Genomic DNA, 12364 nt, shown 5'->3' with positions numbered 1-12364 from the left:
ACAGTACATCTTAATTTGGACTACCCAGGTATTAAGTACTCAGCAGCCACTTGTGGCTACCATACTGATCTAAATGATCAATCGTGGCATTTGGTCTGCTTTACTTAGTTTTGGAGCTGGAAACTCAACTCCATTACCCAGGAAACAGGCTCAATCTCCTTAAGAGACTTTACCAGGAAGAAGAGTGGCTGCAACTTATGTCCCTGCCCAGAACCCTACCCAGAACCCAGCCCAGGGTGCCAGGCAGGAAAATGGGCTGAGGCTGGGCCGACAGTACGGCCCATTAACCAATTAGAGAGCTGAGGGGCTAGTGACTCAGGAAACTCAAGGGTCCAGGTACCCCAATGTGGGCACATAAAGAGCCCAGAGAAACCTTGGCCTTGCTCTGCCATCTCCTCCTTGCTGCATGCCTTTCCACCTCTCCCTCCAATCAAATGTGCCAAAATTTTACCTTCAAAATATTTAAGCTACAAAATTAAGTGAAAAAAGAAAGCAGTACAACATAAAAAAGAGACCAGAAGAAAGCACACCTACATTTTTAACCATGGTTTTCGAACTAGGTAACTATTTTCTTCTTTCTATACTTTCTTTAAAATTTTTCTTCTTTCTACACTTTGTTTAAAAATTTTTTAAAGTTATGACCTGTGTTAATGACTTATATAATTGCAAAAAGCAATCTGTATTAATCTGTGTTTTTAAAAATCCTGCTGATCTTCAAACACCAGTTAAAAATGCCAACTTCCCTGAGGACTTTCCAGGCCTCCCTCTGCATCACGTTCCGCTGCTACGTTTAAAAACACAGCGTGGCCTGTGTTGAGTTTAACCGTGGGCCTCTGTTCTCTCCACTCCAGCATCATGAAGGTGGCGTCTGCTTCTTGGCATCACCCTAGCGCCTGCCCCAGTGCCTGGCACCTCCTAGGGGCTCTCTATACATTGTGGAATGGGTGACTGAGGCAAATTAGAACCCAAAGGCTCCAACTGAGCTGGATAACTCAGGGTTTGCCAGCGTCCTGCTCTTCCTTCTTCTTGGAGACCCACTCCCTGACTTCCAACTCTCAATATCTAAAAATCACAAAGTCCTCAAGCCAGAGGACACCTCTGGAGAGGTCATACTGTCCAGTCCCTGTCATATTCCTTCCATCACTTCCTTCTCCTTGCCTCCAGATAGGGTATATGCTTCATCCGCCTGAGTCCAATCCACCTGGCTAAGGTTGTAATCATGTCAGAATTCAAAGCGCCCCAGTGTCAATAAATTAGATGGCCTAGAAGAAATGGATAAATTTCTAGAAACATACAACCTACCAATTATAGAAAATCCGAATCATGAAGATAGACAATCTGAACAGACCTACTATAACTAATAAGGAGATTGAAACAGTAATCAAAAACCTCTGGACAAAGGAAAGCCCAGAACCAGATGGTTTCACTGGTGAATGTTACCAAACCTTTAAAGAAAAATTAATGTTAGTCTTTCTCAAACTCTTCCCAAAAGTTGAAGAGGAGGGAACACTTCTAAATTCATTTTACAAGGTCAGTATTACCCTGATACCAAAGCCAGACAAAGAAAACTACAAGTCAATATCCCTGAGGAACATAGATGCAAAAATCCTCAACAAAATACTAGCAAACCAATTTCAACAGTGCATTAAAAGGATAACACACCATGGCCAAATGAGATTTGTTCCTGGGATGCGAGAATGGATAGACATGCAAACATCAATGAATGTAATGCACTACAGTAACAGAACAAAGGACGAACATCATGAGCATCTCAATCGGTGCATAAAAAACATTTGACAAAGTTCAACACCCTTTTGTGATAAAAACTCTTAGAAAAGGAGGGATAGAAGGATATCATCTCAACATAGTAAAGGGCATATATGAAAAGCCCACTACTAATATACTTAGTGGTGAAAAACTGAAAGCTTTGCCTCTGAAATCTGGAACAAGGCGAAAATGTCCACTCTTGCCACTTCTATTCAACACAGTCCTGGAAGTTCTAGCCGGAGAAATTAGGGAAGACAAAGAAATAAGGCATGCAAATTGGAAAGGAAGAGGTAAAATTATCTGCTTACAGATGACATAATCTTCTTATATGTAGAAAATCCCAAAGACTCAAAACAAAACCTGTTAGAACTAAAAAATGAATTCAGTAACAGTATAGGGTATTAAAATTAACATACAAAAATCAGTTGCTTTCCTATATGCTAACAGCAAACTATCTGAAAAGGGAATTAAGAAAACAGTCTCATTTACAATAATAATAAAAAAACATACTTAGGAATAAACTTAGCTATGAAAGCAAAAAACTTGTATCCTAAAAACTATATAACATTGATAAAAGAAATTAAGGAAGACACAAATAACTGAAAAGACATCTCATGTTGATGGATTGGAAGGCTTAATATTAAAATGTTCATACTACCCCAAATGATCTACGGATTCAAGACAATCCTTATCAAAATCCCAAAGTCACTTTTCACAGATAAAAAAATTATAAAATTCATATAGAACCACAAAGGACCCCAAACAGCCAAAACAATCTTGAGAAAGAAGAACAAAACTGGAGCATCATAATTCCTGATTTCAAAATATATTACAAAGCTATAGTAATTAAAATAGTATGGTGCTGGTATAAAGACAGACATATGGACCAATGGAACACAATAGAGAGCCTAGAAATATACCCACACATATATAGCCAACTGATCTTCAAAAGCATTATGATGAATACACAATGGTGAAAAGATAGTCTCTTCAACAGATGGTACTAAGAAAACTGGATATCTACCTACAAAAGAATGAAATTGGACCATTCTCTTACACCATACACACAACAATCAACTCAAAATGGACTAAAGACTTAAATGTAAGACCTGAGAGTATATAATACTCCTAAAAGAAAAAATGGGGGGAAATCTTCATGAAGTTGGTCTTAGCAATGATTTCTTGGCTATGACATTAAAAGTACAGGAAACAAAATTAAAAATAGACAAGTGGGACTACATCAAACTAAAAAGCTTCTGCATAGCAAAGAAAACAACAGAGTAAAAAGACAGCCTACGAGATGGGAGAAAATATTTGCAAACCATATATCTGATAAGGGGTTAATATCCAAAATATATAAAGCACTTCTATAACTCAGTGACAACAACAAAAAACGCTGAAATAACCGGATCTGAAAATAGGCAAAGGACTTTTTTTTTTAATTAAATTTATTGGGGTGACAATTGTTAGTAAATTTACATAGATTTCAGGTGTACAATTCTGTATTACACCGTCTATAAATCCCATTGTGTGTTCACCACCCAAGTCAGTTCTCCTTCCATCACCATATATTTGATCCCCTTTACCCTCATCACCCACCCCCCACCCCCTTACCCTCTGGTACCAGAGGGCAAAGGACTTTAATAGGAATTTCTCCAAAGAAGACAAGTGGCCAACAGGTACGTGAAAACAGGCTCAATGTCACCAATCACCAGGGAAATGTAAATCAAAACCACAATGATATATCACATCATACCTATGATGATGGCTATTACAAAAACCAATAACAAATGTAGGTTTAGATGTGGAGAAAAGGGAATCCTTTTACACTATTGGTAGGAATGTAAAATGGTGTAGCCACTATGGAAAATAGTATGGCAGTTCCTCAAAAATTAAAACTAGACCTACCACATGGTTCAGCAATACCATTTCTGGGTATTTACCCAAAACAACTGAAATCAGTATCTCAAAGAGATATTTAGACTTCCATGTTTATTGCAGCATTATTCATAATAGCCAAGATGTGGAAACAACCTACATGGCCATTGACAGATGAATAGATAAGGAAAGTGGTCATATACTTAATATTTCATTATAAGTGTGTGTGTATAAATATATACATATATACATGATTAAATATTATTCAGCCTTAAAAAAGAAGGAAATCCTGCCATATATGACAACATGATTGAACGTTGAGGACATTTTGTTAGGTGAAATAAGCCAACACAAAAAGAAAAATGCTGTATGATTCTACTTTTATGAGGTATCTAAAACAGTCAAACTCAGAGAAGCAGAGTCAAATGATGGTTGCCAGCAGCTGGGGGGAAGGGGAAATGGAGAGTTGCTATTTAATAGTTATAAAGTAACTGAAGTTACTCAAGATGAATAAATTCTAGAGCTCTGCTGTACGACTGTTGCACCTATAGCTAATAATATTGTACTGTGCATTTAAATTTAAGAGGGTGGATCTCATGGTAAATGTTCTTACCACAATAAAACATTTTTTTTTTTTATTCAAAGTTCCCAGAGGCATCAACCCAGGTAAACTTGCCCTCAACTCTAGTTTCAGCCTCTGCTGTACAAGTACAGCCTGTTTCCCTTGTTTTGTTTTTCTGGGCTCCCTGCCGCCCTTCTGGGACCCTTGGTGTGACAGAGCCCTTGGCACCGTCTGCAGGTTGGGTGGAGGAGCCATGGATGGCTGTTGGGCCTTGGCCACGGCCGTGTTCGAGAAATGGGACCCGGGGCTGGCTCGTGCTCTGGTCTCCATCCAGAAAAATTCTGCAGATTTGTCTCACTCCCGTGACTATCAAGTGTTCCAGGAAAAGGTCTTTTTGTGAAAAATAAGGCTGATCAGACTTGCAACAGGCCCCCAGACGTCACTATCACCAAGTGCTACGGAGAACAGGCTTCATAGCCTCCGCCACACAGATACCACTGAAATATTTACGAGGCTTCTGGCTCGTGAAAGGAGCTTTCCGCTCAGGAGAGAGGAGGGACGCAGTATGTGTGAAGTACCTACAACATGTCACACCACTCAGGGAGTTTAACTTTCATCCCTGAAGCCTTGCAGCTCGGTGAAGGAGCTGCCATTAACCTCAATTGGGAAATTGAGTATCTGAAGCAGGACGGTGTGGTGGTTGAGAGCTGGGCTTTGGGGTCTGGCTGGGCTGCCAGCTGTGGGAGACCTTGGGCAAGTCACTTAGCCTCTCTAAGTCTGCTTCCTCATCTGTAAAATGGAGATGATAAGAGGGCCTACCTCTGTCAGGACTAAGTGGAACAATCCAAGCAACACACTTAGCTCGCTGCCTAGCATATAAGTGCTCAGTAAACGTTAGTTATTATTACTGCCCCCCTCACATCACCCTGCTCTCCACTGTTCCCAGGTCTCTTTCCCCACCACTCACTCCCTCCTTGGCCAAGAACAATCCTTCCATGTTATTCCTCTGGGAATCATTTGCCCCCTGCCAAGTATCTCCTGGAGGCTGACTGTTTTCCCAAGGAAATAAATTTCTAATGGTGAAATGTTGAGCCTGACATAGTCTTGGCCAAGTGTAGAAAGCTGAGAAAGGGGTCCTTCAAACCCCACCTCTGGGGCAGTTGTTTCCTGTGCCTGTGAATACATCTGCCTTGCCTGGATCAGCTTCCAACCTCACCCTGAGCTAGGCCATTTTGGGATAAGCACGACATTGGTGTCTCTCGTTTTCTTTTCTCCATACCATTATTTGTATATCATTCTGGCCCCCTGAAGGACCTCCCTTCCTATCTGTGCCCCACTCTCTATCTGTTGAATCCTATTCTTCGTGGTGAATTCAAAAGCTACCTCCCCCAATCCTTTCTGATCTCTCAATCAGATATGACCATTTCTTTTTCTTTCTTTTTTTTTTTTTTTTCATTTTAAACAAGAAGCTTCTTTAAACAACAAGATGCTTGACTTGAAGGGAAAACTATCTAGAATTCATTTCTTTTAGAGTAATTTATCCCTACTTAAAGACAAATTGCCCTACATGTAACAGCTACGTACAAAAAAGTTATAAAATAGTCCTTAGTTTTACAATGATAAATGAAAAGCATTAAAATTCTCCAATCGAACAAGGTATGCAAGGATTTTTGTTGTTCTTTTTTTGCTAAACAGTGAGAGCAAAATAACTTACTGGAATGTAAGGATAAGAGCTGAGTGAGCATGCTACTAGTGGAGAAAGGGGATATTTTCACAGAACCACTATTTTCCCCCATTGCCCCATCCAATCTCCATTTTATGTTGATCAAAACATACCTAACTGGCCATTTAGTTTAAAAAAATGCAAATGCTTGTGCACATATATCAGTTACTTTATGTACAATAAAGGAATAGGGAAGGGGAAATGAAAGAATAGAGAAAACTATACTGTAGTAGTCAGGATGTGGTGGAACCAAATTACAGTTTTCTAATTGAGAATGTCTTCTTGGTTTGGAGGAACAGAATCCTGGAGTAAAACAGCAGGTTCCCTTTCTCGTAGACACCTCCTGTCTGCTGCTGGAACATATCAATTGTGTCTTCAGCCTCCATTTCCAATGGTGCAGGTCTGTGTGTTTCATTGACTGGCTGCCTATCAAATCAGAGCCTGATCGGCCTCATTGACAACCGCTGTTGTCACAATAGGCTTTCATCAGTTTACTAAGCGGTGCGTACCTCTTAATCTTAAACTGCATCACAGAACCTTCCTGCCCTGCCCCCTTCAAATTAATATAATCATTGTTCTCAGTCTTGATGCCTTCCTTAGGCTTTTCATAGGCCGTGGCAAGCGCCAGAGTCTCCTCAGCTGCTGCTTCCCAAAAAAGGCACCAGGTCCGCACCCAGCAAGCGTACAAGCAGCACCAGGAGTGACAGAAGGAAGTGGCAGCGGTGGAGTAGGGAGACAACACTCCTTTTTCTGAACCTCCCAAAAGCACAGTGTTGATAACCGTCAATCATGTGTGGCTTTGTCTGAAGGGTACATGAAGAACTGTCTTTGCTACACCTGCTATTCTAGAATTTTATGATTCTTTGTAGCATACAAAATTAGTGCTGGTTATAAGCTTCTGAACAATGATGAAGATGGTGCCCATTCAACACACAGCAGGTGCATTAGACTGTGAGTTCCTTGCAGTTGTGGGTGGAATGTTCTGCATCTGTCTCCCGATCGCCTAGCATAGTGCTGGCACGTAGTAGGTTCTCAATAAACGGTTCTGAATGGGTGTTCACAATAGCTCTCATTTGGTAGGCCCACCATGTCAGGCACTGTGCTAAGCCTTGTCCACATATGAGCTCGAGGCCTCACAAGCACCCTCTGCGATGGGCACTAATATGCCCCACTGAAAAGTCAGCTCCGCAGGGCAGGGATTGGCTTCCTTTGTGTTCCCGGCTGTATATACATCAGTGCTTGAGATGTAGTAGTCCCTCACTAAATATTGGTTGAATGAGTGAATTCATGAATATTCATTTTAGAGATGAGGAAACTGTGCTCCGAAAGGTTGAATAACTTGTCTAAGGTCACTCATCTAGTAAGTGACCAGGTCATCTCTTCACATCTCAATGGACCTGATTTCCGAACCTTTATTCTTCACCATTGAACTCTACCAGGTGGGAGAGAGGGGGTAGGGACTAAAAGGATCAAGATACATAGTCCCCCTTTAAGGAACTTTCTATCTGGTGGAGAAGGGGAAATGCACACTCACATAGCACAACATGTGATCATAACAGAACCCCTGGCCATCCCAGGCCTAGGGAGGGCAGGCACCAACAGCAAGACCTAGGAGAAGGGAATGACTTCCCAAGGGCCTGGACACTGCACAGGGCCGCAGAGCAGGTGGGGCTGGGTGTGAGGAGCCTGGAAATCGACACTCCTGCCCCAGCTCCCAGCAGTGGTGGGGGAGAGGGGAGGGTGAGAAGGAGAGGGACAGGAATGCGGTTCCACACCTTAAGCAATCCTGCAGCTGGGAAGAAGGATGATATTCAAGGTGTGGATGCTTGCCAGAGGCTTTGTGTCCTTGTGCTTTGGAGACTTTATCTGGGCAGGTAGTGCAGCACGGAGTGAAGGGGGAGGGGAGGCCGGAATGGAAACCTCGGCATCGCGGGGTTGCACAACCAGGCTATGGCTGGGTGGCACAGGATGTTGGCTTCTTTGCTATAGGGCTGCTGGTGGGAAGGGGGAGGTTAGAAGGGCCTATATGGATAGCAGTGAGAGGGGTAGGGGCCAGCGACATGCAGGGCAATGACAGGCTTTGAAAGTTGTGTGGGGCAGCCATGGCTGAGGCCCACGTACCCCCAGGATGGTGCGTTAGGATGCCTGAGTTCACCTGGGCTACCACCTCTTGCAGAAACCTGCCTACTGAGAGCAACCTGGGCTCTCTGACTCCTCCCCCAACACTGGCCTCAAATGCATAGGTTCTCTCTTCACCTTTGGGGGACAGGGGCTGGTGCAGGTTGGGTGTGCAGGTCTGTGTGTAGGGGGGTGGATATGGGTGAGGATCTGGGGAGAGGTGTCTAGACCACTCTGATTCTGCCCCCCTAGGGAGAAGGAGAACCTCCCAACTCCTCCTCCATGCCCAGTCTAAGTATTGTCACTAACACACTCAGGTTGATGACCCTTGAGCTGGAGTCACATCCATTCTTCTCACCTTGGCTTGGCCCCCAACGTATCACATAACTTTGGGTAAGTCACTCACTATCTTTGTTTGGCTTTTTGCTTTTATGACTGTAAAATAAGCATCGCCCCTGTCCACACCTTCAGCCCCCTCCTCTACCCAGAACTCACCCCAAACAGAGCTGGCTGGCAACCAGAGCAGAACATGGAGAGGGAAGGGCTGCCACAGTGTAGGCCTGAAAGGAAGAGAGAGGAAACAGCTGGGGCCAACAACTTCCTCCACCTGGGGTGCAGCCCTGAAAACACTGATGCCTGGTCTTTGAATCTCTCCACTCTCACCACAGCCCAGTCAAGATGTTGAAGGAAAACTCTGGAGGGAGGAAAGAACTTCCTTCTTTCTCCCCCATCCCCAGGTGCTGCCCCGGGCTTGCGGTCCTTGCTCTTCTCTTCTTAGCCTCCCTCTCCAGGGGACGTCCTCACTCACTCAAGGTTCAGCCACTGACCAAATCCAGCCCAATATCCGGCAGCTACACTGCTCAACTCCATGAGACCAGCAGGATGGGAAGGGAAGAGGTGTCCCCTTGAATCACAGTGCACGGTGCCCTAGAGCTGTGGACGGCCCTGCCAGGACCTCTCTCCTGGACACCAGGAGCCCCTAGTGGATTGCCCACAGGACATCTAGGCCTGGATTTCCCACAGACACTGCAAGCTCAACCTGACCTCACCCAAACATGGCAGTTCTTCCTTCCTTTTAATAATAGCACCATTCTCCCAGGGACTCAGGCTCAAACCTCCATCCCTTCTGACTGCCCTTCTCCTTTTGTCTCACTTCCAGCCTCTTCCCATGTCCTGTCAATTATGACCCAAGCTGTCTGCCTCTCTCCATCTTTTCTTCTCCTGGATCATTTGTCTTATTTTCAAACTATCAAACACATAAAGAACACTTGTTATATGCCTGGCTCTGTTCTAAGTGCTTTACCAATACGAACTCACAACCTTCATTTTACAGATGAGAAAACTGAGGCACAGGGAAGTGAAGCATCTCACCCTGAGACAGGATGTGAGCCTGTCACAAGAACTATCACAAAATCTCCACACTCATCCCTGCACCTTCAATCAAGCCCTCATTCAATCCCTCCCACACGTTGCTCCCAGGCTGGTCTTTCTTCCCTTCATGTTTAAGAAAACACTTTATTAATAACAGAAAGTACTACAGCAGTTTGGTCTTTTTGAAGCATGACTTTGAACTTGTTATTCCCTGCTCACAAAACTTTGAAATTCCCCCCACTGCCCCATCTCATGCAAACAGGATAAAGCCCATCCTCCCAGGCTAGGAATTCAAGGGTGTGACACCAATAAACTGTTCTGGGATACCCCTCATGTTCCCCTCAGTCACCCCTTCCTCTCGCTGTCCTGCCTCACCCGCTCTGCATGGGGTAAACTCTAAATGGACTTCTCCTCCTTGAAGAAAGGCTGCTCATCCGATTCCTCTTTGAACCACCAAAGCCATCGATCACAGTGAGTCACACAGAGCTAGGCACAACACACGTGATGAGTACATAACAGGGGAACTAAGCTGCTTATGAGGCTGGAAATTAGTTATTTCACTAAACATTTGTGGGACCCTTACGGCTAATACTAATAGTGAACACGGGGCACTCTGTGAAACACTTTACACATATTATCATTTAATCCACTCTATAATCTTATGAAGTCAGTACTCTCACTATCCCTCATTTTCCACAGGAGGAAACTGAGGCTCTGAGAAGAGAACTAACTTGTCCCGAGTCACGGAGCTTTTAAGTAGAAAGGCTGGGATCAGAAGCAAGGCTGCCCGGCTCTGAAGACCATGCTCTGATCACCACACCTTACTGCCGGAGGAGAGCTAGACAAACGTTCCAATGTCTGAGTAACGTCCAACGATCACGTCATGGGGACATGGAAGGGATGTTGAGGTCATTGAGTCCGACATCTGAGCTACATCGTAGCACTGACATGTCAACATGTCTGAGGCATGTGAGGACTTTGCACAATGTTGCACGTTAGTCATCCAAACATTTATCAAGCACCTACTACATCCGTGCCAGGCACTATTTTAGCTCCTGGGTGTGGAGCAGTGACAACCCCCACGCCAAAACACCTCCTCTCATGTAGCTGATATTCTAGTGGGGGGGAGAAGAAAAGAAGAGGGGGGAACAAAAAATATATGTCAGAGGTGACCATTGCCATGGAAAAATATGAAGCTGAGAAGGAAAAAGGAACTGTCCAGTGAGCCGAGGGGGGCCTGGTGGTGACATGTCTACTTGTACAGGATCAGGAAGCCCTCTCCCCTCCAGTAATGTCTGAGCAGAGGCAGGAAGTAAGTGAGGGAGTGAGCCATGCAGCGATCTGTAGAGAACAATCTAGGCAGAGAACATAGCAAGTGCAAAGGCCCTGAGCTAAGAGCATGCTTGGCTCAGTCAAGGAAGAGCCAAGAGGCCTGAGCGGCTGGAGCAGAACACAAACACATGAAAACACCGAGGCTTACATAAAGTCAGGCTCTGGGTAACATCACATGTCTGGGTAATAGGAATAGCTAGATTTATTGAGTGCTTTCCACCTGCCTAGTACTCAGTACTCCCGATACTAAACCTGCTACAGACAGGCTCCCTTAGAGTCTAATGGGGAGACAAAGAAACCCCGCAGTACTGTGACAGGTCTTATGTCAGGGTGCCAGGAAACTACAGAAGAGAAGCATCTAATCCAGGCTAGGGGCCAAGGAGGCTTCCTGGAGGAGATGGCACTTGAGCTGTCAAACAGGAGAAGGAAAACACTCCAGAACACAGATGTGGAGAGGGAAAGGCAAGCCAGAACCTTGAATGGCCAGGCAGAGCTCAAGGAGCAGTACCTAGGGATAGAGGTGGGTGTGAGGGGTTTGGGGAAAAGCTTGTGGAAAGAAGTCTAGGAGCAGGGTTGGGAGAAGGAGAGAAGGGATAGGGAGTGGCTCAAGTTTGTAAGGGCTGAGAAAGCCTGTGGACAGGGAGGCCCCGGCTTAAGTGTGTGTGGGGGAAGTTGGTGATCATGTAGTGAGGGACAAAGGGTGAGTAGAGGTGGAATAAAGCCTTTGATAATTTACCTGCCCACCCAGAACCCTTTCTCACTGGCTATTAGGTGGGTCTAGCTGGTTGTTGACAGGGAAGCAGAAGGTAAGAGGCCACTCCCACCTGCACCAGGTCTTGGTTTCTCATCCCATCCTATGAGATTCAGATCTTTATTTTAGGCAGCTCTCTGAGTCCTGACCCTGGGGCAGCACAGGACACTCTGGTAGGAGGCTTCTCAGTTAATAACAACTCGCATACTCGCAGCACCTCATGGTCTTTGATGGCTATCTGCTGCTATAACCTGTGTGTCTTACAGTCAGTCTAGTATGGACAGAGCTCCACTGTCATCCTCCTGTCCATAGGAGATGCTGCAGCTCAGAGGTGAAAGCCTTGTGAAAGTCACACGGCCAGTGGGTGACTAAATTGGGACTTGAGCCCAGCTCTTGAGATTGCAAGCCCCACAGTAACACTGCAGCAGCTGTGGAAAACAGGGCCTGGTGATGGCTGAGTCCCAATGACAAGCCTGGGGAAAGGGACGCAGCAGTCTCCACAATGGGGGAAACATGTAGATGGGGTGATGGGGGCTGGGAGTGGAGGCAGAAAGGGAGCAGTGCAGGGGGTTAGAGGGCCTTTGAGACAGAACTAGAGGTGTCCCCAGAAAGACCTGATAAAATGTCCTGGCAGGGTTATGAAAGCTGCATGTTCCCACACCACATCTCTATGAAGGCAGTGAGGGACCTCTTGCACCCATTTCACAGGTGAGAAGACCAAAGCAAGGAGCGGTGCCCACCTGGCTTGCCCAAAGGCCCATAGGAATTTAGGGCCCAGGGGCCCTGTTAGAAGGCAGGTAGGGTAAACAACAAAAGTCAGACTTTCCCCAATCTACCCTGGATGATGACATAGAGATGATGA

At 45.1% G+C, this 12364-nt stretch overlaps 1 protein-coding gene across 1 annotated transcript; it reads right to left on the bottom strand.

The window, feature by feature from the left end:
- Window positions 1-6184: 6184 nt before the first annotated feature.
- Window positions 6185-9753, bottom strand: LOC308501880 (small ubiquitin-related modifier 2-like; the record flags this gene model as incomplete). The annotated part of the gene is made up of 3 exons (XM_081058964.1): window positions 6185-6348; window positions 6405-6680; window positions 9747-9753. The coding sequence occupies 3 exons, from the start codon at window positions 9751-9753 to the stop codon at window positions 6185-6187; spliced, it is 447 nt and encodes a 148-aa protein (XP_080915090.1).
- Window positions 9754-12364: the final 2611 nt, after the last annotated feature.

This window comes from Rhinolophus hipposideros (genome assembly GCF_964194185.1).
Source record: "Rhinolophus hipposideros genome assembly, chromosome: 9".
Classification (NCBI taxonomy): domain Eukaryota; kingdom Metazoa; phylum Chordata; class Mammalia; order Chiroptera; family Rhinolophidae; genus Rhinolophus; species Rhinolophus hipposideros.
The sequence above is the reverse complement of the archived record's forward strand: the minus strand, read 5'-3'. Positions and strand labels throughout refer to the sequence as shown.